This window comes from Anopheles gambiae, chromosome 2, assembly GCF_943734735.2.
Source record: "Anopheles gambiae chromosome 2, idAnoGambNW_F1_1, whole genome shotgun sequence".
Lineage (NCBI taxonomy): Eukaryota > Metazoa > Arthropoda > Insecta > Diptera > Culicidae > Anopheles > Anopheles gambiae.
This window is the reverse complement of record NC_064601.1, coordinates 29816796-29843105: the sequence shown is the minus strand read 5'-3', so window position 1 is coordinate 29843105 and position 26310 is coordinate 29816796. Positions and strand designations below refer to the sequence as shown.

The following is a 26310-nucleotide window of genomic DNA, read 5'->3' as shown; positions in this document are numbered from 1 at the left end:
TTCCGGGGCCTTACAAAACGGTCACTTCGCTCCTACTCTCTGTTCTGTTCTTCCCGTTTCGCACACTGTTTTCGGTGGTTGTTTCTATACGGTTTTATTGTTTCGCTAAGCGATTGGTTTTAACGATATTTACCGCTCCCCCTAGAAGCCATTATCTCAACGGCCCAAAAGATGTGCCACCGCGTGGAACGAGAGTGGTAAAATGAGTGTGTATTTTGGTAGTTGTCAAAACGTGATCAAAACGATTCACTCGAATCCCTCGGGCAGCCAAAAATGACTACGCACTGCAATAGGCCCCCGATACGCCCATTGTTGCCGCTTGTCTCTTGCCTCAAACCCGCACTGTACCGGGATGTTCCAAAGAAAATAAAAAAAGAGAATTCCTAGAACCTTCCGCGGCCGCTCGCACTCTGCCACCAACAAACGCGTTCAAATTTTCCGCAAAAAAACCAGACTTTAACAATACATTTCGTTCCTGTACCACATATACATACGTACAATATATACAACAATAAAACAACCGTTTTGCGATTCTATACAAACGCCTTCACTTTGCCTTGACTTGCCTAATCAGTTCTGTTTTGATTTTGGGTTTCTTTTGCTGTTTGCACCAAGGTGTAAAATTTACGTCTTTTTCCTTGCATTTTGGTTTTTTCTGTTTTAAATATACTGTGTTTTGAGAAGTGAAGGATAAAACAATCACTTAACGTGAAGTTGATGTAGAGGTATTCATTTATTTTGTGTTAAATTCAGTTTTTTTTAAATATTACTCTCGATAATAACTGTCTGCGTGTTTCTGTAAAAAAACAAATGTTCAAACGGACAGTAACTAACACGTTGCTTTCTAAAATTGTCAAACTAACTTCATCAACTAATTGTACTAGTGTTGTTTTTGTTTTGTTTAAAATGGCATTCTTACCCAACAACTGAATCAATTTGTACTGAGGAGTGAGGTATTATTGCTTGACAGCTTTTAATTATCAATTTAGATAAGAGATGCGGGTATATGGGCTCCCGGTGTGTTATGAAGGTAGGAGTTAGGAAAAAAATAACTAGGAAAGATGTGTGTGCGTTATTCTTTTACTTTTCCTTCCCAGTTTTTTAATGCTATAATTTGACTAATGTTCGCATGCATTGCCATGTGCCGTACATGCTTCTGCAACCGCCGTTCATGGTTGTTTTTGCCACCGTCTTCCATTCCGCTCCCCTTTTTTCCGTGGTGTTATATATAGTCGGATTTTATGTTTCCGAAACTCCCCAATCCCCCTTCTACCCCCTCTACCCTTCCGTTTCCCATTCTCATCTTTCCCTTCGTTAGCCACTTTAGATGTAAACAACACTTAAACAAACAACACTGCAGCATTTTGGTGTGCTTTTCTTTTCAGTATCCCTTGTATATGTATGTGTATATATCGGTGTCCCGTTCCCGCATAAGCATGTTTCATTTCCATTTTGCCACTGTTTGCACTTAACAATACCACCATTTTGCTATATCTATATGTATATATCTGCTCTCTTCCTGCTCATATCATATGCTATCCTAACCATAATTGCCAACAATCAACACCACAGCTATTCACTTTTGCTTGCTCTCAACGATTTACCTTTTCCCATTTCCCTACCGTCTCTCTCTCTCCCAACCGTTTTGTACCGCTGCGATTGGTTTCGTGTTCAAAAGGGGGAACTGAGTGATCGCAAAATACCGCAATTGCATCCACACACATCAGTCAGAATAGAACGATCATTGCAAAACAAAAAGGTCCGTGTCACGTCGTGTCTACCCCTAGTTGTAGAGATTTTTACACCTTTTTCATATTCTCATCTCGCTCTTGCAGTAGTGTGTGCATGCATGCATTTAATGTGTATATATGTAATAGTTTTATTTGCACAAAGTTTGAACTTTTCCATTTGCATCGCCTTGTTGCGTGAGGTTCATTTTCTTTCTTTTGCGCCTTGTTTTGTCAGAGGAGGTCGGTCCACGAACTCTACGGAGTGTGATGCCTTAATAGTTATGATCGCCAATTACACGATTGTAGGATAATATTCCGCTTAAATATATCACTGATAATAGTGTACTGCTGCCATAAACGTCACGACCGCACGTCACTCGTTCTAAACGCTTAGGAGGCCATGACATCATGCATTTATTACCATTATTGGCTGGTATTATTGAATTCGTTCGTAGCGGGAACGTACGGCGCTCACATGAAACTCTAGGGATGGCAACACATTTCCTGAGCCCGGTCCTACAACGCCGCGGTGAATAACTGTAGCAACCATGATTTCTGGGCTTTAAGGATGAAGACGTTAGGAAAATACGTACGTTAGGAAAATGAGTGTCGGGACGTACGCCGCCGCTACGAACGGATTCAATAATACCAGCCATTACAACGTACGCCTCTAGTTAAGTGATCCTAGCCAATGGGGTTACTAATGATGGTTTTGAAGGAAGTGCAAGTGTACGTCCTACACAAAGATGGACATGTTGTTGGTTTGTTGTTGTTGTTGTTTAGTCTACAAGATTCTACGAAACAAGCTCCAATATAATGTTTAATGCGTGTATTTTTTTAAACTGCTTGTTTGTTTTATTTGTTGATTTATTCATATTTGTTTTTGCTTATTGTTTCGGAGAGGCCGGTTTCAATCAGTACATGTATATTTTTCATTCTTCATTTTTTCAAATGAGTTGTGTATTGTTATGTTTCTTTATGTGTCCAAGGGTGTTGATTTTGTGGTATCTCTTACTCTCTCACTCTCTCTCTACCTTTTTTTACCATTTATAGTTAGTTTTGATTAATTTCGATTACGGTGTAAGTGTTCCGCGTTACATCTTCTATAGTATAATTAAGTCATTTCCTTTTCAGAATTAGTTTTTAAAGCTTATTGTAACGTTTGTTTGTTTGTTTATTTGTGTTTGTTCCAGTTGTTCGGGAGATTGCTCTGGTTTGTTATTGTTTTTCCTAGCGGTTTTGGCAGTGCATGAAATATTCTTCCATCGGCTCCTTCTCTTTTCCTCAGACATTCTCAGCAAGCCATTCTTCACACCCATCACATCTTGTAAACGAGCAACCAGAAAAGCAAAACAAAAAAAAACGAAACGAAAACGGTGAAGGACCATTACACCAACTACGCCATTCCGCGCCCACCAGTTGGTATAGCGTGCGGGCAAGCTGACAAAACAAGATTTAGCGACGCAGTTTAGCGAACCATTACGAAGCGTGCCGAAATGGTATGCACCGTGGCGAGATGCAACTGCTGCCGCACACAAACAACAACCTCTCCGTAAAGGTCGCCTCAGTTACGGATGCATGATGCATGCTGCACTTTGCACCACTGCAGCAGGACGCGAAGTACGCTCTGCTAATTATATAACACGGGGAAGAGGCGTAACGGGGTTTGCACGCTAAAAATACGCCATTCCCAACACTCAGGGGTTCACTGCGAAGCCACCATTCACTGGTGCAGTGGTGGTAGTTGCTCGCGCAGTTCGCTTCTTGCAGGGCTGACACAACAGACACACCCCTCGGTTGGGAAGTAGAAGAAAGAACACAAAAAGCGAATGAAAACATAGCAGCGAATGGGTTGTGCTGATATTGAAATGCGTGTCTTACGATATGAATGGAATATTCACTAATTTTAGTGAGCACAGCCTCACCACCACCGCGTTGGCATACGGCAATTGTGTGATCCGTCATGGCACACTGTGCGCTGTGCGCAGTACCAGCGGGCCAACACGATGCGCTTGATAAATTGCGTACCGCTTTGTAAACAGAAGCAGCGAACAATTGAAGCAAGTGTTTTTAACTGGCTCCTAGCCGGTCAGCCGATGGAGACGCCTGGTAGATGATCTTCACTTTTCCCCTCCCTTCAATTTCTTTTTCTTATCCATGCCAACAGTCCTGTCCCGTTCACGTGCATTTATTACACACGGTTAAATGCTTCACTACTCTGCGTTGTATGCGAGTAACAGGATTCGATTGCCAAAACGTGTCTGTGTATGTGAAGGGTTTTTTTTCCAGTATGTGTATGCATCAGAGGTATATCGGTTTGTTCCTTACTTTTGTTCATTGCTGTGTGTGTCGTTTTCGTTTTTCGAGGTAATAGGTTTCAAATGTTTGTGTTTATATGGTTTCTTTTTGTTTTGTGTTTTCTTAATATTGTATAAACTGCCTCTAACGGGTTGTACAGCTCAATAACTATAACTTTGCTGGACTATCATCGACTCCCGCCGCCCCGCAGAGGACGGGCGGGAAGAAGATGAAGTTTCTTTTATTGGTTTTTATTGTACAAAGATGTTTAATCATACCCATACTAAGTAGTTTAATGCGATTTCCGTAACGAGGATTACTGCTAGTTAGTTTGATTCACGGTATTTATTTTTTACATTTTTAACCCATTGTTTTATTATTATTCGTGTATATCTAACGGTTCTTCTATATGGGTTGTTGCATGATTTTTGATGCTGCTTTTGCACATTTACGTCTACTATTAGTGGTTCATTTTACACACTCCTAGTAAAGTGTTGGTAAAGCTTAACCAACCACGATAGGTCGATAAGTTGAACGAGATATAGGTTAGCAGCAGCAGCTGCAGCAGCTGTTCGTTACTGGTCTGGTGGCTGTATGTGATTGCAGCGATCTAGAACGACGCCAGAATTGGGCATGTATGACTAACACATGAAGCGTTTATCGGCTCTATTATCGGGTAGAGTTGTCCTCACTAACCAATGGATGAAAGTGTTGGCGTTGAAGAACAGTTTGTATCGCTTTTCGGGAAAAAAATTTTACATAGAGCATCATGCAAGAGCAAATTTGCATCACAGCAAAGAAAATGAGAAGAACATTTGATAAACAAAGAAGTTAAACATGGGCTTTTTTACTTTCACAAAGTTGTGTGTACAATCGGCCTTCTGAAGGCAGAAAAGGGGAGTTGAAGAAGGTTGTCTTTTGCAAGAAGAATGCAAGCAATTTCTCAACCTATCAGCTTTCGCCGAAGGTACTAAAATAAAGAGTATCAAGTTTGTTTTTGTTTTGTTTTCGCTTACATTAAATATACTGTATACGCGCACCACCCCCAAAAAATCACACCCTTCAATTAAAGCTTCCACCATGTTCCTTTGTACACAACAAACGCAAGCAATAACGACGAGCAGAAACAATGTCGCGTATTGCAACGAATCGTTCTCCCGTATGCTAACCGCTGTTCTGGGGTTTTTTTTTGTATTCATCTTCTGTGTTACACTTTTTAGTTGTTACAACTTTTGTAATTTGTTTTGTACCTTTGGAGCTCACGAGTAATTTTTGTAACAAACGGCTGAAATGTGTTCCCCTATTTTCCATCTGATGGCTGATGTAGGGTGCTGTTTTCTTTGCCAACCTCTTGTTTGAGGATTTGTTTGTACATTTATCAAAGTTTCAAGCAAGACATTGAAAACCAACAAAACCGCGTACGTGTACAAATTCATTCTTTTGCCCCTTCGCTCGTCGCCTCCTCTCTGTCGGTCGCGTTTCTGATAAAGATCAGACTGTTGCGAGTCTATGTAATTCAGTAACTAACCGGCTTAAAGCACCTCTTTCGGTACGGTTCGTATAAATAATAATTCAAACAAATACAAACTAAACAACGGAAACGAAACTAGTAAACTTACTTACACTAGTGACAAAAAAAGCATACATTTTGAAAGAACAACCAGAAAACAATACAAAGTAAAACAAGTGTTTATTTAACAACTAACAAAAACAAAACACTTTGCGCGTTTGCATATGCTGCATATGCAAGGTTTGCTGTTGCTTTCCTACCATTTGGTGCAACGCACATCTCTCCCCACGTGCGCAGCTGGGACTGTGCGCTAGAAAGATACAAGCGAAACCCCAAAACACAAGCAAAAGACAATTCGTACACAAACGGAAAGTGAAGCAGCATGGTGGTAACGCTTGTCCGATGATGCCCGAAACGCATCTCACTATGCATCGCTGAAAAGGGGAAAGCCGCGCATAAGTGCACGCTGCTGCCATTGCCTTGAGCGGATTTTCCTCTTCTACCCTCTTTTTGTTTTATTTCCGCTCTCTCTCTCTCTCTCTTCGTTTCTTTCGCATGCGCACATGCACACAATTCCCTGGATGCATTTGCGTTTCACTTAACCGAAAAAAAATAATGACGAGTTTTTCACGACAAAACCGCCTTGTCATTCCTGCCCAACAATACGTCCGCCCTTAATCCGGTCGCTAGATTCAGTTCAGTTATCTTTAAACTATAAATTATATCAACTATCACAGTAATTGGGTTTTTTTTCTTCTTTCCACTTCCGCTACTCGACACCCTAAGCATGTAATCTAGAGTTTTAGTCGTCCTCCTAATTCCTCTCGTTTACGCATTTACACCGCTTCCATTGTCCTGTGTCTACAAGCTATGCCGACTACTACCCTATACACTTCCGCGGGGTTCAACTTTTGCACGCAACGAAATGGCGCCAAACGCCACAGTCCCCCGCTGGAACCTTATCCGACGCTTGCTAGACATTTTCACCTGCCTCCTGTCTACTGTCCTACCCGCAAGTGCCTTGCTGCACCGCTCTGCTCTTTACTATGCTTTGGCCGCTTTGCTGGGACGGGGAAAGCAACTGTAGCCCGCACTTACATCGCACCCACTGACGAGCAGATTCATCAGGACCGAGTTGCCCGATTGTTCCTGCAGCAGCCCCGCGTTGCCGCCCGCGTGCCCATTCGGCCAGCGGCCACCGGCCCCACCGTCCTGTGCGGATCGCGACTTGGACTTGAGCTTCTGCGGTACCGGCGACGGTGCCATTAGCTGCTGCAGTAGCTGCGGTGCCGACGGCGCTGGACCGGCGCCGCTGGACGATTTGAGACGCTTGCAATTGTTGCCGGCGGCCGTGTCGTCGGCAGATTCGCTAACACCGGCAAGGGTGCGCTTATTGTTACCGTTGACACCGGTCGGGGAGGGCTTTTTGACGGCGGTCGTGACGAACGATGCGATAATGTTTGTCTGCGGCACGATCGCTTGCTGCTGCTGCTGCTGCTGCTGCTGTGTGCCCGGTTTTGTATTGATACTGATACTGCCGCCGTTTAGCTGTAGCAGATCGTCGAACTTCCAAGTATCGCCTAAAAAAGAGGTGAGTGATAATTTAGTTAAAGACATTCCTTTTTTCTTTTAAATAAATAAATACAATTCACTTAAAGTAATTGCTAGCCTCCGGATTGCACTTTTGCGCGCGACATTCTGTACTGTTTGAAATTGCTTCCTCGATCCACTCGCTCGTCGTGGGGTAATAATTTTCAATGCATTTAATTCTGTTTATGTTTTCTGACGTCAGCTATTTTACATTAGTGAAGGAACCAAAAAAAAAAACATGTCACTTAAGCACATATAAATTTCTATCTTTGCCGCGCATTGCACTGCATGTGACCAGCCGTAACGGATGCATCGCCACGCGTTCGCGGGGGGAAACGCCTTTTAAAAATAACAGTGTTGATGAACTTTTTATTGCCATTCCCGATTGTTTTTTTTCCTCCTTACTTCAGTCTTTCGGCTTCACTTCGACCGGTATGAATGCTACACGTTGGCGTTAGGAACAAGCGAAAACACCCCCAAAAAGAAGGCAAGCATGAGCGCGCCGAGGGATTCCAATCAGCTTTTCCTTGCTGCCTGACGTGTGGATCGTGGTAAGCGGAATCGCTGCAGAAACGTCCCCCCCACCGGGAGGGTGGGTACAAGACAGGCACGTAGTATCAGCGTCTCTTTCCCTGTTTTTGTTGGCATTTTTTTGCGATCGATTTCAGCTTCGAGCAAGCAGTCTTGGTAGAGACCTGTCGCCATCCGCTCGCAAAGCCTTATCTGCTCGCACAACCGTACCGACACACACACACACACAGCCGATCCGTTCTGGTGCCGCTGGTAGTGCTTCTCGTGCGAGTTGGTGTGTTAGAAGAGAAGGGAGCATTATGGTGATATAAAAAGAATTTCACGTTTTATTTTCGTACCGCCTTTCAAGCGGCTTTGATGGCTACCCCGGCTCACCCCGATTACGATCTTCCGGCCCGAACGGAGGAGGCTTGAGAGAGTGTCACGCCACCGACACACACGCTACATTCTACCATACCACCACCACCACCAAAACCTTTTGTCTTCGGTGTGTTCGGTGTTTTCACTTTCGCTTTTCAAGCAGCTCTTCAGCACAGCAGGTTCTGGGAGGAAGCTGCAGCTGCGGTGCCGTACCTCCGGGAAAGGACGGGAAAGAACAGAATCTCACGTTGCAACTCGTGCATTTCGGAAATATCTCTCGGGATAGCGCAGGCAGATGAGATGTACCTGTGTTACGTCCTGTCGTCGTCGTCGTCATTGTCATCGTCTGGTGTGTTGTTGCACACGTCTAGGGTTTTGTTTTGTTGTGTAATACACTATACCTGTCCATTTCCTATCATAGCTGGCTCTATCAACGTGCTATCCAAGTTTTTTTTTGTGTTGTTGACTGTGAGGGGATACAGATTTACATAAGTGTATTCCATACTTGTCCGGTCACAGACATCTACACTTCACGACGTCTAAAGAATGAATCCACCGCACACATAAAAGATCATGCAAGAGAAAGAGTGTTCGCTTCATTCTCTAATAAATTCCTTCCAATCCACCGAACCACACATTACCCGCTCACAAAAGAAAGAAATTAAGCTGAAGCGGTTAAACCGCGTCCACCAAAACAAACATCGGTACGGCAGATACCGATGATACCGGCTCTCATGCACTAAGCAGCAGCTCTTGAAAAGTATTTCCGTACCACCGGAGGACCGGGAAGCCGGGGGTTCGATCACGCGGGAAGCTAGCCGGTTTCGTGGGTGTGCGGATACCCCCCCGGTACCGGTGGATGCGCTATACGTGTGGCTTGAGTTACGCTAGACGAAAGCGAACCACGGCACGGAAGGCAACCGCGCTTGACTGATCTCTTGTGCTCGTGATGTTGATGCTCCATCATTATTTGGGCACTATTTTTAGCCTCCCACGTTTACTTTAATCGCGCGCGCGCTCGTGTAGTTCGCATCAGTTGTACGATGCGGCGGCGGCATCTGTAAATCAGCGGCATGAATTGATGGGATGCCCTTTCGGAGACCATAACCCAAACCAATGAGGGAAGTGAGGGAAGGAACACCAGCACAAAGAAATTGCGTTCAATATTACGGTGCGCGCATGGTTCACACTGGCATTCCAGAAGCTACTTTTGTACCGCTACAGGACTGCTCGCACAATAGACCGCGATATGCTTTTTTAATGGCTTGTGAACACGTGGTCGCTAAAAGTTGATGGCATATCGCGTGATGTATCGGGCGGGACACAACGACAAAGACGACGACGGCGGCCTGTGGTTAATTATACTAATGAAGAGATACAATTTCTTCATTAACTGGTACCAATACAAACACGACGATCGTCGGCCAAGACCGTGCGACAGCAGCGGTGGCTCGAGTTAAGGTCATATTTTGCGCTAGCATTAAGTGTAAGATGAGAAGATGCTTGTGACTAGACAGAGAGACAAGCGTGCCAATCATTGTTCAATACGGATTGTACAATATAATCTCGAGCACAAATGAGCACAACAAATGATCACACGACTGTTTGCTTCGGGGTTGCTATAACGTGCCCCGCCTAATTGTACCCTTTTCTTCCAACGTGCTGCTTCATTTAGCTCACTTGACATACATTGCTGCGTTGTTCCTCAATTAACACGGTGGTGTGGTGGCAAACTATTCTGGAAGCGATCGGCAAGATGCAGCGATTGCTAATTAGAAGGCAAGCGCCTGTGCACGTTTCTAGCAATCGTGCGGAACCACACCATGCAGCGGTCTGGGTTTTATCCGGTTCGAGTCTGTAATGTTGTTTGGAACATTCGACGAAAACATTTGCGACAACGTCCTTAATGCATTGAAAGCTGACTAACAAGTACAGAATGTGTGCACGCCTTTAACATTGCTGTGCCAATCCTTCTCGTCGGATTATCCGCCGCGAATGGACTAGCACGACTTACATAGCTTTACGTTCGCCGGCAGCACAACCATGGAGTGGGGCAGGAGGTTGTGTTCCGAAAGCTTGATGCGCTTCGGACCTGCCTCCTGCTGCCGTTGCTGTGAACCGTTCAGCGATGATTGCTGCTGCTGCTGCTGCTGGAGGGGCGATTGCTGTGGCTGCGGCTGGTTGTTGTGGCGCTGTTCCTGCTGGTTTCCGGCATTGGTGTGCGATATCAGTAGCTGATTGCCGATCGATTGCTGTTGCGATAGGTTGGACGTGTCCGACTGTATGCTGATGACATTACCCCCGCACAGCAGTGCCGCCAGGCTAGAGTCGATCGACGCAGCGGACGATGCTGCCGATGGTGCAGTCGATTTGCTGTCATTATTGCTATTGTTTGTGGCGGGCAGGTCGCTCGAACCGGAGCTGCTGCCGGCCACGCTGCCGGCATCATTCGCAGCAATCGTGTCGACTACCGCGCTGAGCAGCAGACTGTGCTCTTTGTCCACCGGCAGGGAGTGTTGTACTGTGTGCGGCAATGAAGCGGCTGAAGGGTCCGCCAGAGATGAGCTGCCGGTTTCGGTTCCGTTCGCGGCCGACCCGATTGCGGTGAACTCGTCCTTGATGAAGAACTTCCCGGAAAGACCGAACGCACTGATCGATGTGCCGGTCGCGTTACCCTCGATCGCGGCCGCCGGCACACCCCACAGCAGGTCGTCCGAGGTGAGCAGTGGCAGATCGTCCACTTCGCTCATGGAGATGTACGGTGCCCGCATCGAAAGGTCGAGCTCGTCCATGTTAAGGCTCATAAATGCAAGTTCATCTTCCGGCAGCGAACCGTTCGGACTGCACAGCGACGGCAGGCTGCTGCTTTCGGGACTCTGCGTGTGTGGAAAAGAGAAAGTAAAAATATAAAAATAAAAATGTATAGGCTAGTAAAATTCATTCACCACACTCCGGCTGACAACAGACCGCAACCCTAAGGCGAACTATTGTTTGACTGATGCCAATAGCAGAAAATCAAAGATCGCAAACTTAATAAAACAAAGCAAGAGACAAGAACAACCCTAAAATCAAACGCTTTCCAAAATTCAGTTTCTCTCTGTGTGTGTGTATGTGTGTAGTGGGGGCAACGTAAAGGATACGACGGAACCACCGAGCTTCCAATGGTACGAATTGGAGAAAAAGTTCTGAGGAAAAATAAAAGTCATAGACGAAGCAACTCACGTGCCATTCGCGCTTTCATTTTCGTCCAAACAGTTGGTTTTGTTCTTCGGTTTGTTTCTTACACTGGTACACAAAGAAAAGAAAAAGGACGCAGGCGACAACGGTATGCCCACCGAATACTCCCACGTCCTCCGATGTGTGCTGAATTTTAACGATATGGCAGCCAACTTTCGCTCTCATCCACTACCCACTGCAGCACTGTCTCGTGAGTAACCCTTTTTTAAGAGGATTTTGGCACTCGTAACATAGCATCCTTTGCCCCATTTGGCCCTCGAACACTCGGCAAGTTCGCTAGTGGAGCAGCATTCCTGTTTTTTGCCTTTCTCCCTTTTTTGTTTCACCCGCAGCAAACCCGGGCAAAGTTTGTCCCACCCCCCCTCTCCATTTCGTACTGATTTTCTTCTTATCGTCGTATCGACAGTCGTATTTTGGGCAGAGCTTTCGCCCGGCAGCTCGAGGAGAGCACCGGATCACTAGAGCAAAGGTTATAGACTGCGTGGGGCGGGATTGTGTGAACAGGAGAACGACAATCTGACAAATTGCGAATATTCGTCACGTGTGCTTTCGACACGCCAGGTGGTGGATTTCGTGTTCTGTTGTGTGTGTGAGTTCCTTTGCTCGTAACGGTGGTTTGAAAGTCCCTCAAGGTATACCCAATAACGTGTGGAAAGATGTTCTTTGTGATATTCGCAGGTAATTTGACCGAGTGACATAGGTACGCCGGTCGGAGAAAATGGCTAGCCAACATATTATAAATGCAGTGGTGAAAAAGCGGGTCGGTTGGAAGACCGCCTCCCCGCCTTCTTGGTGCGTTACTCTTTGTTTCTACTCCCAGAACTTTTATGCTAGCTATTAGCAATTTAAATGAGTTACGGTGTGGAAATTGGGACAGAGATTCTAACGAGACTGTCATTATGGGATCGAAAGGAAGTAAGCAAATTTCATTCAGCGAAAGATGGGGTCCTTAAATATAGAGACAAAAAAGGCTTCGCACATTCTGGCTATTTTTACCAGATCGATAAGTTTGGCCACTCCCTAGCAAATATAACAACTGCCCTAAAGTAAGCCCGTTTCACAATTTCGTGCTAAATGAGCGAACCATCTATCATGCGAGAACTCGGTCTGGTAGGTGGCGCGCTACGATAAAAACAATTAGAGACATAAGGCCCCGACAATATGCAGCATGTGGCACGCACTGACTGGTGGGGAAAAGCATCCACTTGACATCGTGGCGGTTAGTGCACGGGTAGCCCTGCGGGTGCTACCGCAGGTACAGCCAATAAGAGCGAACTTGAAACGTCAAAAAGGTAATGGCGAGGGGAGCAGGGAAGAAGAAAAAAACTAAAGCAAATAGTACAACCAAACGCAACAGCGCTAATTGTTTTTACCCTCGAAACGTACTGCTGCCACGACGTACAGCGCCACCGGAGTGTCCACGAGATGTATTAATTATATCTAATTGAATGTACCACCGCCAGCACTAATGCCTCCGGTGTTTGCGACTTGTCACCGACTAGTGTGTGTGTGTACGTGTTTTTTTGTATTGTTTGGTCATAATCTAGAATGATCCGAGCGATGGCAAATAATGAAACTTAACGTTTGAACATCGCAGAGGCCGAGCATTGTACTTAAAACGCGCCTTGAGAAAGCATTTGGATCGATACTGTACGCTCCATTTTGGTCAATGTCGCATATTTCACTCCACTTCCTGCAAACAAATAAGGAGCTTCCAAGTGTCCGCTTTATGGGGCCGTTGTTAGGGCCATAGCAAAACGATAGCTGGGATGAGGCAATCAGCTGCTCACGCAACTATTGAAGTACTGCAAGTAGGAAGCTTGTGCCTGGCTAGCAGAGTTGTTTTCCACTTCAGTTGGAATCATAAAACTCCCGTGCAGTCCACAAGCTAGTCCGTGTTATCCACGCCCTCAACGGATTTTAAAGTTCTAACTCGTCAATCAAACTCTCTTATAGCATGATAGAGTCCTTACCCCATCAATTGGATTACGATCGAAGTAAGCAGTGAAGGCGATAAACTGTACCCATCTTTTGTACACTATCTATGGAGCCATGCTATTTTTAATGCCCCACTGCTGGCACCTTGTACGAGCGTGGTCAACTGTATCTGGTTCGCGCGAATAGGCTGGCTGCGCTCGGGGAACAGTAATCATGCGATGAAGTGTGTCATCGGGCAGTATGTTTCGACGATAAGGCGGCAAGCCATCATCATCAGCAGCGCAACGCGTGAAACCGGCGGCATCTCTCCCGTGCCTTTAAAAAACGGCCGGGAATTATACCTTACACATCGCCGATAAGCGCAGCGTCCCCCCGCGGCCTGTGCTGCTATCGTACAGTGACCACACGAGACCCCGGGGTGGATGGTGGATCGTGTTTGTTCTTGACAGTGAAAAATAATCAGCTGTAGATAATCAAGCTTCAATTCGGGGGTACAATTCGTTGGCAACAGGGGGCAGCTCGTAAGTTCCTGCTGCTGGTAACATGCGGTGAGGAAGCTGCATTCGCTTGGGATGCCGTCCCTGACCAATGTTACATGCATGCGAATCCTTCAAACTAGATTCATCACTACGAATGCTACGATGCATGCACGAGGTACGATCAGGTCAGCCCCCCCGGCTAAGCCCGGCGGTTCCGTAATGGGCGCATGCCATCGATCATTTACAGCTGGGCTAGAGTAACCATTAACGACATACACATAGCATGGGGTAGGGGCAGTGGAAGAAATCAACAAAAACTGTCGGCAGATAAGCTAATTGACATCGTGTGAGTGGGTAAAATGCCTTATCTCGCAATTGCACCTCATTCTATGAGTGCAGGAGTGTGTATGTATGTGTGTGAGTCTTTATTTGTTTGTTTGTGTTAGCGAATGTTGATTCCTTTTCTCCCCTCGAGCGATAGCGGAAACGGGAAAGCATCATGCAAGCAAAAAAAAAAACAACAAACAAAAAACACTACGTAGAACAAACCATAGCCATACCGCACAACACGCTTCGGCCACGCTATGGTGTGATCTTGGTAGTAATGCTCGTACTACAACTGTACGGTGCACGGGCGAAAAGGCACTGGGTCTGATAGTGGACAGTTGTGCGTACTTGTCCCGATCTAACCTATCTGAGCAGAGCGTTCAAGCCTAAGGCGTGAACTTCAGATTTTGACCTATACGGGGAGGGGTAAAAGGCTAGATTACGACTATGGCACCCCCTCCTCTCCACTAATCACTTCTGATTAGGGCAACCTGGTATCGATTCTTCTACTGGGTCCGGTTGTCAACGTGCTACGTGGGGTGGAAGGTTAGCTGCCTTGCGCGAAACTCCCTCACGACACTTACCTTCGATATGCCGGGCGACAGTAAATGCGGCGAGGGACTAACTTCGTTCACCTCGTCCCGATAATTGATGAAGGGATCGTTGCTGGTGGCGTTGTGCTGATGATTGCTGCTGCCGATGGTCGTCATCGAATGCCGACGGCCGTCCACGGTCGAAACGGTGCTGGAAGCGGACGAACCGAGTCCCGACGTACCGGAGGGCGAGTTTGGATTGGACGAAATGTGGGATCGGCTCGGTGACGATGGCACGGGCGATGAGGACACGGATATGGACGACGAAGACAACGACGATGGGGACGCGGCGGACGCACTCGAGCTTGGCGCGTAGTTGTGCTGCTGCTGGGTTTGGCTACCGTTAATGCCCGCAATCGTGCCGGCGTTGCTGACCAGGGATGCCGCTCCGTCCACAGTTCCGGAGACGGCGGTACCGAGCGGTAGGGAGGCGACTGAGGCCACGCTGAGGCTGCTAGTGAGGCTGTCGCTAGTGGACACCGGGTGGACCACGATCGAGGACGCGTCTAGTCGTGTGTCTTGCGAGTCGAGCGAACACAGCTCGTCCTGTAGCAGCGTGTAGCTGTCCGGTATGATGAAGTCCTCGAACATCTCATTGAAGAAGGTGCCGGATTCTTCCAACGGAATGCATGCGTCACCCGCCGTCGGTGCCAGATGCGTTAGATCATCCGGTTCATCTTTAAGCACTAAGCGGGCGGAAGAGAGAGAGAGAGCGAGAGAAAAAGGAAGAGAAAGTACATTAGATGTGGGTTAGGTATGCTGAAGCAGCGACTTATTTGGCTGCTGGCGAAAATGGATTTTCCATTTATCAGCACGAATTGATCACCCAATTTGAAGGAGGAAGATTGGTAGTAGGGTTGCGGAGGAAGAAAACGACATGATGATAGAAAAAAAAAACTCATTGCGGAAATGGAATGGAAAAGAAGGAACGTAGGTGCTTTTGAGATTTTGTTCCTGCAAAAGACATTTATTAATGTAGATCTTTTGAAGTTCGGGATGAAATAGTATTACAGTTTGGTAGTATCCACGAAAGGAATAACACTTTTGTGGGTCAAAGTTTGTACCTCGCGTCCGACCTTACTGGGACACCATAGCACTTACAAGATTATGAACCGTGGATTAGTGTTGTATATAATATTAAATAGTATAAAATTTGAATAAAGTAAGGCTCTTTACATTCTACCAAATGTTGTAGCAGTTAACGGTCAAGAGTACTTTACCCCAGCAGATTCGACGGAAGAGGAAGCTTTCCCTTAATAGCATTATCACTGGGCGGTTCTGGGAGGCAACATTATGCGTATAAAGGAAGCTGTTGGGGTAGATTTGCATTACAAAACCACTAAACATCTGAACATCATGGAGCTTTAAGCAGCTTTAGGGCAACTGAGGAACGATCTTTCGGGGAACCGGTCTGCTTTGCATGGGACGTTTACGATGCAGAGTGAGCATTGTGAATTTGCCAGCATGAACCAGCAGCACAGTCGACACATCGGCTAGGGCGAACAATTTCGAACACTTACTGAACTTTTTCCTCCATCACTCACGTTTTCAGGATTTCAGAAACAAAACAAAAATGACTGAAATGGGTGTTGGTTGGTTTTTTTCATGGACTAGTTATTTCGCCATTTCGGAACCATCGCGCACAGAAAAACAAACGGCAAAGCACAAGCAACGCTCTGCTCTGGATTGATTGCTCTCATGCACCGGGCAATGTGTTTTGGTTGGTGATTTGGTTAGATGCTTTACCTACGTGCTTCACCCAAAAACGCCATGCGCCATAGCTGGCACGAAATGTCAAAATGTTGCTGCGTGATCATGAACACGAAAAGCGCCACCATCACCGCCACACAGCTGATGATCGTTCGAGATAACACGACCGACCGCTAAGTGAGCGAGACATGAAGAACAAAAAGCGCCCCCAAAAATCGTCAAACCATAGTAGGAGAAGCACGGTAAACACGTGCGCTAGTAGCAGCCCGACCGGTAGCAGTACACAGTAACGTGAAGTCGTCTCCAAATCACACACGCACTACCCACCCAGCTAACCAGTGGCGCTCTAGCAGCCCAGAGCAGGCTGGGTCAAATCACACGGGAGAGGTTGTGAATAAAAATGAAGCTTTCAAGAATTGCTTCACCCGTCGTCAATGGGGACGCTCGGTTGGGGGTGTGCGGGAGCAATTTAAGCGGGTTTCGTGCTGGACGCACTTTTGCACCGGCACTGGGGGTTGAATTTTGATTTGAATATTCAAATTACATGATTATTTCGGTGTTTAAGGGTGTCCGGGGACCCAAGGGGGGGTCGCTACCCTCACGTGTCACGTGCCACGAGATGTTCCGGGTTTGTTCGTCCTTGTTTCCCTTGGCACGCCGCGCTACTATTTCCGCCTCGGCTCGGAAACGTAACCGTAACGGAAGCACCCCTACACACACAGCCAATGAATATGTCTGTGTGTTTGTGTGTGTAGTCCGCACTCTCCTCCGGGGGTTTGCGCAGCCTAACGAAGTAGCCGAAACACTTGCGGGCAGCTCCATCCCCTCCTCTTCTCTCACTCTGATGGATAGCTGTCCGACGTGGTATGGTGGGTGGAATGGGGCGGCCTTTTGACAAAGGCCCGTGGAAAGTTGTCAGAAGAAGGCAAACATCGCAAATCGAATTTGTTATGTCACAACAAGCGGGCGTGTTTTGGGCCGAGCGATTTGTTTGACACCCTGAGGTGAGGTGATGTGTGTGGCCTATGTCAAAGGGGGACCCGGACCAGCAGTACGGTTGCGTGCGAACTGTAACAGTTTCGGGCCCCACACGGCTTACACCACCACTGATTGGACAATCCGAGTGAGTGCGGGAAGCATGGTGCGTTAAATTGGACCTTCCTTAGCCATTGTTTATCGCCGTGCAGTGTGCTAATAAGACTCATCATCATCTACACCACCATTCACCGAAGCTTTTCACAATTGCTCCCAATATTCTTGATGCGCGCCATCAGGGCTTACTTTTTGGGGGAAGGCCAGACGACAGTAGGGGACGTGCCATGAAGTTTTCCAGCACACTTTACCTTAATTTGCTTCACAAAAAGGTAAAAAAGGCTTTACTTGCGCACGTTGCTCGCACCCCTGGCACAAGCGGGCTAACGTGGAAGCTGAGAATAAGCTATGAAGCACATTGGCACCCTCTTGTCCCCATCAATGTCAATACAATACTCTGCTGCGGTCGTGGTAGGATCAACACCGAAGCGTTCGGAGCCCAATGCAAAAGCTCAACTTTTCAGTACATAGGCACACCACACCAAGAGTACGTGAAGGTGCGCGGGAAAAAAAGCCACACGCAGCGGCACTACCGTAGCAAATTGGTGCGCTGGGAAAAAGCGTATAATGGAGGAAGATATAAAAAATAATGGTGTGATATGAAAATGAGGGGTACGTAGGAAAAATAAAACCGTGGCTGGCGATGCTGGGGTAGAATCCTGCATAAAGCACACAAACACACACACACACACACACACACACACACATACACACTTTACCCATCGAGGCTGGGCTTGGGCGAGAGATCTTTGCACGGGGCAGAACCAGAGCCGTGTGCTGCTTTTGATATTGAATCTGAACCACGCGCCGTAAATCGTTTCGGGGGTAGAATATTTATGTGGGACTATGTTTTGGGGGTTTGTGCAGAGTGCTTCTTTTTTTTTTTTTGTTGTTCCGACCACTCTCTATTCCGCACCGCAATGAAGGACCTCTTCAGCCGGAGGATCGAGTAGAGAGTGGAATATTTATTTGTCCTTTTTTCTTCGACAGTGGTGCGACGGGAAGGAAAACACGTGAAACACAATGCTACCGCGAACACACTGCCGGCTAGTTGAAGGGCTGCGGGATGCAGGAATGTTGGATATGCTTTTGGGTCAGAATACTTTCCAAGAGTAATGAAAAAAAAACGAAGAAGAAGCACCAAATACCGATTGAGGTTCATTTTCATGTAAATGTAAACGACAAATAAATTCTAAATTTAGGGCGCCCGGAATGTTGTGACACAGCTCTCGCACTCTCGCTCTCTCCCTTTCTTTGCCGTTAATTTCGCAGCCTACGGGACATGGGACAATGTGAGTAAAGATTCTGGACCAAAAAAAAAAAAAAAAAAAGAGAGGACGCAAGGAAAAGTTAACCATGTGATCAACGGTTGTGAAGAACCCTTGACGGGTTGCGCGAGGATAAATTACGGACGGATGAAGGATGATGCATGTCCCACCACTCGAGGGTTCATTCATTAGTCATTCTCTAAGTTTTGATCGTACCCTTCGACGGCGGGGAAGCGCCAGAAAAATCGTAAGCGTTTTGGGGTCTGCAGAGCTGCACAAACACTACTACTTTCAATCCTTTTTATTTGCCATCTCTGGGCTCTCTCTCTTTCGGAAGGCTCGGATAAAGTCCTCGGAAGGCGGCTGGTCGCGCGGAGCACCCAGTGGATCAGGAGGCGGGTCGACAAATTTATCACAGGGAAAAATGCTCAACTCACTCGAGACATCACTATATGGCTCCCCTCGTAGTCCCACTGTCTCGGTATTGGCCCATCGACGGAGTGTCTGCCTTATTCTAATGATGTAAAATATTACAGACGAGCTGCATCAACGGGTGTTAGAGGTAGGTGCCGGAAGATAAGGGTCGTTCGCAGGCTCAATAAACGGGGCCGAATATTCACTCGAGCACGATAAGCTCGAGAAATGAGATGAAGTATTAAGATCGCTCGATAACAGGGCACGGGCGAGCGGGTCAGCATGAACAGGGGGGTTGTTCAGGGGGGGGGGGGGGGGGCAAACCAATTCAAAGTAAGGGGTTTCTTTTTTCTCATTCGTTGCCATGTTTTGTAGGGCTAAAAAGCACGGAAATGGCTTCTTTAAACCCCCAGCGAAAAGGGGTTGTTTGATAACAGTGTCGCATCGTTTACTGATGCGTTCGTCAAAAGTAATGATAGTAGGATTATAAAGATTAGGTGGCAGTATGGGAAGGGAGAGACCGAGAGATAGTAAGCCAACATGATGTACAATAAAGATTGAAGGAACGAAGGAAAACGGGTAAAAGGATACCCGTTCAATTTTATGAGATTCAAATACACGTGGTAAGGAGTGTGTATGTCTGTGTGTGTGTGTTAGATATCTGCAAAAATTGATTGAAAGCCTATTACATCTCTTGCAGTGAGAGTAAGAGAACCGAATCCAACTGTCCACTCCAAAGAGTACTTTTAGTGCGACTGGCGTGTGGGGATAGGATGTGAACAATAGGAGCAATCAAAGAAAAGGTCCCAATTGTATTGCTCAGTAGCCCGCCTGAGTACGTCGTTTTGCTAGGCCCCTTAGGCTAGTGTAGTGTGTCCAGCTGCAGAGTGTGTTGAACACATCAGCCGTTCCAATATCAAGCAACGCTGCCCGTAATAAATGGGTTAGGAAATTGGATAGCGTCTACTGTAACATCGCATTGCTGCTGCTGCTGCTGCTGCTAACCCCCGGCTGGGACTGGGATAAATTTTCCGACACCGGGCAATCTAGGTCAGTGGGGGAGTGGTGTGTACAGCGCATCTAACCAAACCAAACCAACCAAAGGAACGTTGGGTGTGTGCGAACTTTCGATGAGCCGAGCGTGGTAAGCAATACTCTAGCTGATAGCTGATATTTGCTCCCTCTCACGCTCTCTTTAACTCTTCGCTTCATCCATGCACAATTGCCGTGGTCACATGCCCTGCAGTGTGAACATATACCACACCAGAGCGAAAACGAAACCACACACACACACACACACTCCCGGACGAGGACGAACTACTAGCCACGCATACAACACTACTACCGCAGCTAAGGATTAACTTCAGTCCTACACAGTAGCCAATTCGTAGTCAGGTCGCTGACAACGTTCACGTTCACTTTTTCGCTCTCCCGCAACCTAACGGCGGGATGGATGGTGTTGTTTTGTGCCAGCCCAGCTAAAATGTACCATCGCGCTATAGGAAGGACGACGTCCTGGGTAAAACGCAGTTATGCTTTCATCACGTGATACCCAGTTTTCGTCGAGCTGGTGCTGCTCCCCTGTGTCGGGGTGCTTTTAACACTCCACAGCTACACGCCGCCCCATCAAGCGGCGGTGGTAGAGAAAGTGATAAGAAAAATCGCCCTTAACAGTAGCGGCACCGGAGGCTTTTGCTACGCGCAGTAGCCCCGCGAACGAACGACGCCTGCCCATCATCGTTTTAGCTCATTAAATGGAAACAGGAGCGGCCTCCTCCCGGGAGCCGTAACTTCAAGACTTTGGCTGTTCGCTTAGTGTTTAGCAGCAGGGCGTAGGCAACGGAGCAAAGGGAAGAAAAGGGAACCCATAATCGTAGACGGACTTGGCGCTTAAAGTAAGGCAGGAAAACGAGCCGAGCGAAGAGCGATGGGAAAACTTGGAGGGAAATCCTTTCGAAAAACCGTTTCACTGTCACAGCGGGAATACGGAAGACGTTCGTTCCTGGAAAGAGCTAGTCGTTGTTGAATTTGTAGCGCCTTGCAACGTAAGTCAGGGGGCATTTCGCTAAAACTCAGCCGTCGTTTTGGGGGAAAAACTGGTATGAGAGAGTTAAGAGATGGGATGGAAGCTTTAGAAGGGTGGTGCGTGGTAATCAATTCGTGCTGAAATTTATTGCCGGTAAAATGATCCGCCATCGTAGCAGAGAGACAGAGCATCGATGGGCGGAAATGTTTCCAGCTGAAAGCGGATGAAATAGCACACGGCGCTGTAATACTTACTGGTCAATCCAGGCTCTTCCTCGGAGAACATCAAGAATCCCTTATTCATATCTTCCGTCCTGGGGGCGAAGATTTTTTCCGTGGCGTGCTGAGGTTTGCTGCCACTGGGTCCAGCAGTAGTCCCGCCAATACCAGCACCAACCGGTGGTGGAGGAAGCGTTACGAACAGCTTCGCTGTAACGGACTGTGGTGCACCCCAGCCGGTTGGTTTGTTAACCGCACGTGCCTTGTCGGCGGTCCCGGAAGCACCGGTTCCCGGCGGGAGGCTGGTAAAGATGGAAGCGGTAACCGACACGGGACGGCTGATCGTCGATGATGCCGGTTTCGGCGGCACCGTAGCTGGTACGGTGTTCAGCTCGCGCAGGGCGCGACTATGCAGCGGCACCGGTTGCTCGCCGGACACTACCGTCGGAGTATCGTTCTTTACGCACAACAACACCTTGTCACCAACACTAGCGAGGAGCTCGTCGTTGCCGTTGTTCTGATCAGCACCGATGTTGGCGACGAGCTTAACGTACGGAACAACGGTTGGCTCCGCGAGATTTGAACTCGGCGGGATTGCGATTGTTTCTTCTGCCTTCACTTCCTCCACTAGTCCAGCGCGCTGGGCGACGGCAGCAGCGATTGGCACAACGGTCTTCACTGCTGGTTCTACTGACAGTAACTGATCGTTGCTGTTACTGCTACACACGACACTATGATTACTATTGCTTTCGGCACACTTGTCTGGTTCTTGGGACAATAGTTGCTGGCGTGCTTCCAGTTGTGCGCACGACAAAATTTCATCTTTGTTTTCCACACCACTGTAAAATTGACAGGTTGACGATACGATAATTATTTAGCGATGATTGTTGACAGATCGGTGGAAATGATTGGAAGAGTCTTTTTTCCACCGGAAAATGTCTTTTTTCCCGTTTCTCGCTATCTCACATTTTCGTTCTTTCACTTTTTGTTTGTTTGCGAGTGGAGTTAAACAGTTTGATACTATATTCACGAAAAGTAACGGCAGGAAATATATAACACTATAAAGCGCAGCTCAAAATGTGTGAAAGAAATATTGTAAATAAAACGTCCATAGACAGGATAATTCCTATACACATTCTCCCTCCCTTTACCTCGCAAGACAAACAAACAACAAATCTGCACTGCAAATCACGTACACAACACCGGACTACCGTACGGTGTCAGCTCTGTTTCTCTGTTGGCCGTAAACTTTGGTCAGCTGAGCGCTGAAACCAGCAAACCGCATACGCGCGCAGATTTTGCAAAATGAGACGAATATAGACCCGCAGAAATCTCTAGATGATACGACCGTTTGTGTACAGCGCGGAGACGCAGAGCTACACACAGCAAAACGTGTCGAAAAATGAAAACGTCACCTTTCTCCCCTTGCCCTAGGAGCGCACGGGCCTTTCTCGCCCAAAGCAACGCAAACGGTTACGGGACGCGCCTTTCGGTTCCAAACAACCACCAAACGGCACAATGATAGCAGCAGTAGTAGCGGCCATTGCCATCGGTGTCCTTCACCGTGAATATTTTCTCGTAACGCCACGCGCTCGGAGTGGGAGCGGGATATGGGTACGCGCAAAGATGATCGCGGCCGGTGCGGTGAGAATGCAAAATTTTGAAAACATCAAAATAGCAAAGCAAGAGAAACCGCGGGACGAAGAAAAAAGGCAAAAGATCGGTAACGCACGCTCCAACAGCGTGTGTCCGTCGTGGACCTATAGGATGAATGGGGTGTCTCTGGGCGGAATAAGGGAACGAACCGGGCATTGGGCAAAGGAAAGGAAACACTGTCGATGTGAAGTGAAAAATTCGCCTTTCGGCCTCGCTACCGCGGAAACAGCAACAGGCATAACAACGGCAACAACTGGCTACTGGCTTTCGGAACAGGTCAGTGGGTCCCTCCTGGGAGAGTAGTGCGCGGGTTGGTGCTTTGTGTGTATGTACGCGTATGATTGTTGTTACTTGATTTCATTTTGTTTTATGCTACTCGTACGGGTTTGAGTGATCGCTAACAATCGTACCATAATACGGAGAAATTGTAGTAAACAACACTTTTAACCAAACATTGGTCCCAAAACTAAATGTGCTGCTACTAGCGATTGAAAATATTGACTGATAATCATATCGATAATATATAGTTTGCTACATATCTTCTCTTGATGGATGCTGTATTTTGCTACGCTTATTAGCATCACATCGATGCCATCTGTATCAGGGTGGGTTTTGCCCCATCGTCTGCAACCAGTTTGTTTCACTGGCATTTTAAAATATACGTCTTCACCAGGGCACCTTCTTCTTTGCCTTTTCTCTCTCTCGTAATTTCATGTATGCATTTCCTCCTCGTGATCGTTCTTTCATTGGGCAGAGCTATTTATAAACATGTTTGTGCGTGTTTTTCGTGTTGGACGTTTTTTTTTTTGTAGCTCTTCAACATTTTACCGATCGATGCAGAGAGAAGGACGAGAATGTGTACCCATTACCCAGCTCTCAAGTGCCTTTTTTTGTTGCTATTTACTTCACTTCATAATACCAACAGCACACAAAAAAGCCAATAGCAAATTAATCTAACCATAACCGAATGACATGACGAACAATAAATGTAGTTTTTGTCCCATGTGCTCTGTAAAATGTAGTAAAAACACAAATGTGCCGCTCAAGTGACGTTAAAAGGCATACGGTCTATTGGTGTTAACCGTATGCTTACCTCCACTGCATGATTACCGATAATTTAGAGGTCATAAGGCTACGGAATATGTTTCACAAATTGCAAATCATTCACCAGGGTAGATGAAACGATAAAGCAAAGGCTCTCCATTCTTACCACCGATCGTGCAAGATTCGTGAATAGATTTTTGCAGTGTCAGAGAAATTTGTAGCTCCTGTAACAACCGGTCAGTTAAAACAGTCCCTCGGTAGTGCATAAGTGGGTTTCTTTCGTGCGGCGCAGCTTGATGATACTGATAAGTCTTGATGAATTGATTATTTGTAAACAAAATCTGATCAGATAATATTTACAACACGAAGTTCGTACATTTGCAACACGTACGTCACTCTGACGTTTGTTCGCTAGTCTCACTCAAAAACAAGTGTGGTTTGACGCGTTTTAGCAAGGCAATAGTGTCAGTAGTAGTAGTAGGAGTAGTAGTAGCAAAAAAAAAACTCTACTGTCTTAAGACGGAAGTCATGGTAGGTGCACTATTTGGCCTTGGTTTAAGGATTTCCTTGGCTCCCACCAATCACTTTGTAAGACGTAGTGTTTGGTGCGCGTATCGCGTCATTGGCACCCTTTTATCTCTCTCTCTCTCCCTCGCTCATGGATGCAGAACGGTCCCTCGCGTGTCGATGGCGATCGCACTTTACCTTTAGCAGCGAAATTTCAGCCATTGCAGTCCGCATGCAGTTCAATGTCGCAGACGATTTTTTGGTTGGGCGGGTGTTGTGTCGCGCTTGCTGGCCCCTTGCAAGCGCAAACCTTTGCATTGGTCAAGCGGCGTTTCTTTCTTCGCTTGACCCACGATTCGGTAGCCCTGGGGGAGGAGCACGCGCGCGCGTGAATGCAGAAGGTGGATAAGCTTTTCTAATTTTAAACCGATCGGTACAATGCACAAACGATCGGTTGCATGCAGCAGCCCCGATGGGCGCATTTTGCAACAAAAAAAAAACCCGTTGCAGAAGGAGAAACAAAACATCGACAAACACATGGTTTAGGTGATGTAAGCGCAAAGGGTACAAGCTTTCCTTTTTTCCCTTATAGCGGGTCCAGTCATTGGTACATGTACCATAATTTCAAACATTTTATGAACAACATGACGCTCCTGTTCAAAAAGGATTTGCTTGTTTATTTGCGCCAAAAGCTAACATCGCAACATATTTTGTCCGCTGATCTGGGCAGCGTACTGTCATTAAACAAGTAGTAATTGTTCCGTAGCTATCATCAGATACTGGAATCTCTTCCGAGCACGTGCCGCACGTAACGAATTGCAGCGAAGACGCATTGGATCACACACCAGCAAGCTTTTGCAATTCCGTCGCCATTCAAACCAGCTTCGTGTACCTCCACAATGGAAGAACCTTTTCAAACCGTGCTTCCGAACATACGGATGACGTTGACGCGCACTGGACGCGCCCACGGACCTCGACGGCACGAGGTGATGAGAGCTGAAAATTGCCTCGCTGGAAGCTCAAATAAAGTACCCACTTCTCACTCGTGCCCCATGTGTCCATTGATTGCGTAAAAAAGGGGAGATGCTGAACGAAGCGATGGTTCGACGCTCACACAAACACACACACACACAATAAAGTGGAGAGCAATCGTTAGAATAAATACACGACGCTCTGTTTGCGCGATCATTCTCTTAACGTGAATTCGCCACTGTGCTTGGTCTTGCCGGAGGTATCAGGTAAGGGGTGCACCGCACATGAGCGATGGAAGAAGAAAACCAACATCAACAACATACACAATTTCAAACGCAATGCCGTCAATGAGACTACGGCGGTTGAGAGCGAATATTGTGGTGAGGGATGGAGGGTAGCACCAGCGGGCAGGAGATATCTCCACCCCATACTTCACAGTCTTATAAGATAGCGAAACTGAACGGTCATTTGTGTGTTTGTGTGTAAAAAATCGCAGAAATGCACACGACGGTGTGCAACGGAAACAAACAAATGACAACATCGTGGCGGTAGGTTCGTTCATGTGATAAGGCATCACCCCATTGCACGAGTCCCATTTGTCGCTAAATTTAGTATGTTCTGCCATACTAAATCTCATATTTGTCGCTAAATTTAGTATGTTCTGCATTAACGACCCATCGATAGTGCACACATACGGAGCAAGCAGATTTCAAATGCTGTTGAACTTCATCTAACAGTTATCAATTAAGGACATGTTGTTACTTAGAAGATTTGTTTATTACTTTATTACCGTGAAAACAGAAACGTTGA

At 46.8% G+C, this 26310-nt stretch overlaps 1 protein-coding gene across 2 annotated transcripts in view; it reads right to left on the bottom strand.

Moving 5' to 3' along the window:
- Positions 1-26310, bottom strand: part of LOC1273021 (protein similar) — a 117079-nt gene that overhangs the window by 7803 nt on the left and 82966 nt on the right. For both annotated transcript variants that reach the window (XM_061646158.1, XM_061646157.1), the window contains exons 7-10: positions 21358-22160; positions 14585-15279; positions 10034-10895; positions 6637-7118 (exon numbers count right to left, since the gene is read on the bottom strand). In XM_061646158.1, coding sequence (XP_061502142.1) covers positions 6637-7118; positions 10034-10895; positions 14585-15279; positions 21358-22160 — 2842 coding nt within the window. The remainder of the gene's footprint in view (positions 1-6636; positions 7119-10033; positions 10896-14584; positions 15280-21357; positions 22161-26310) is intronic.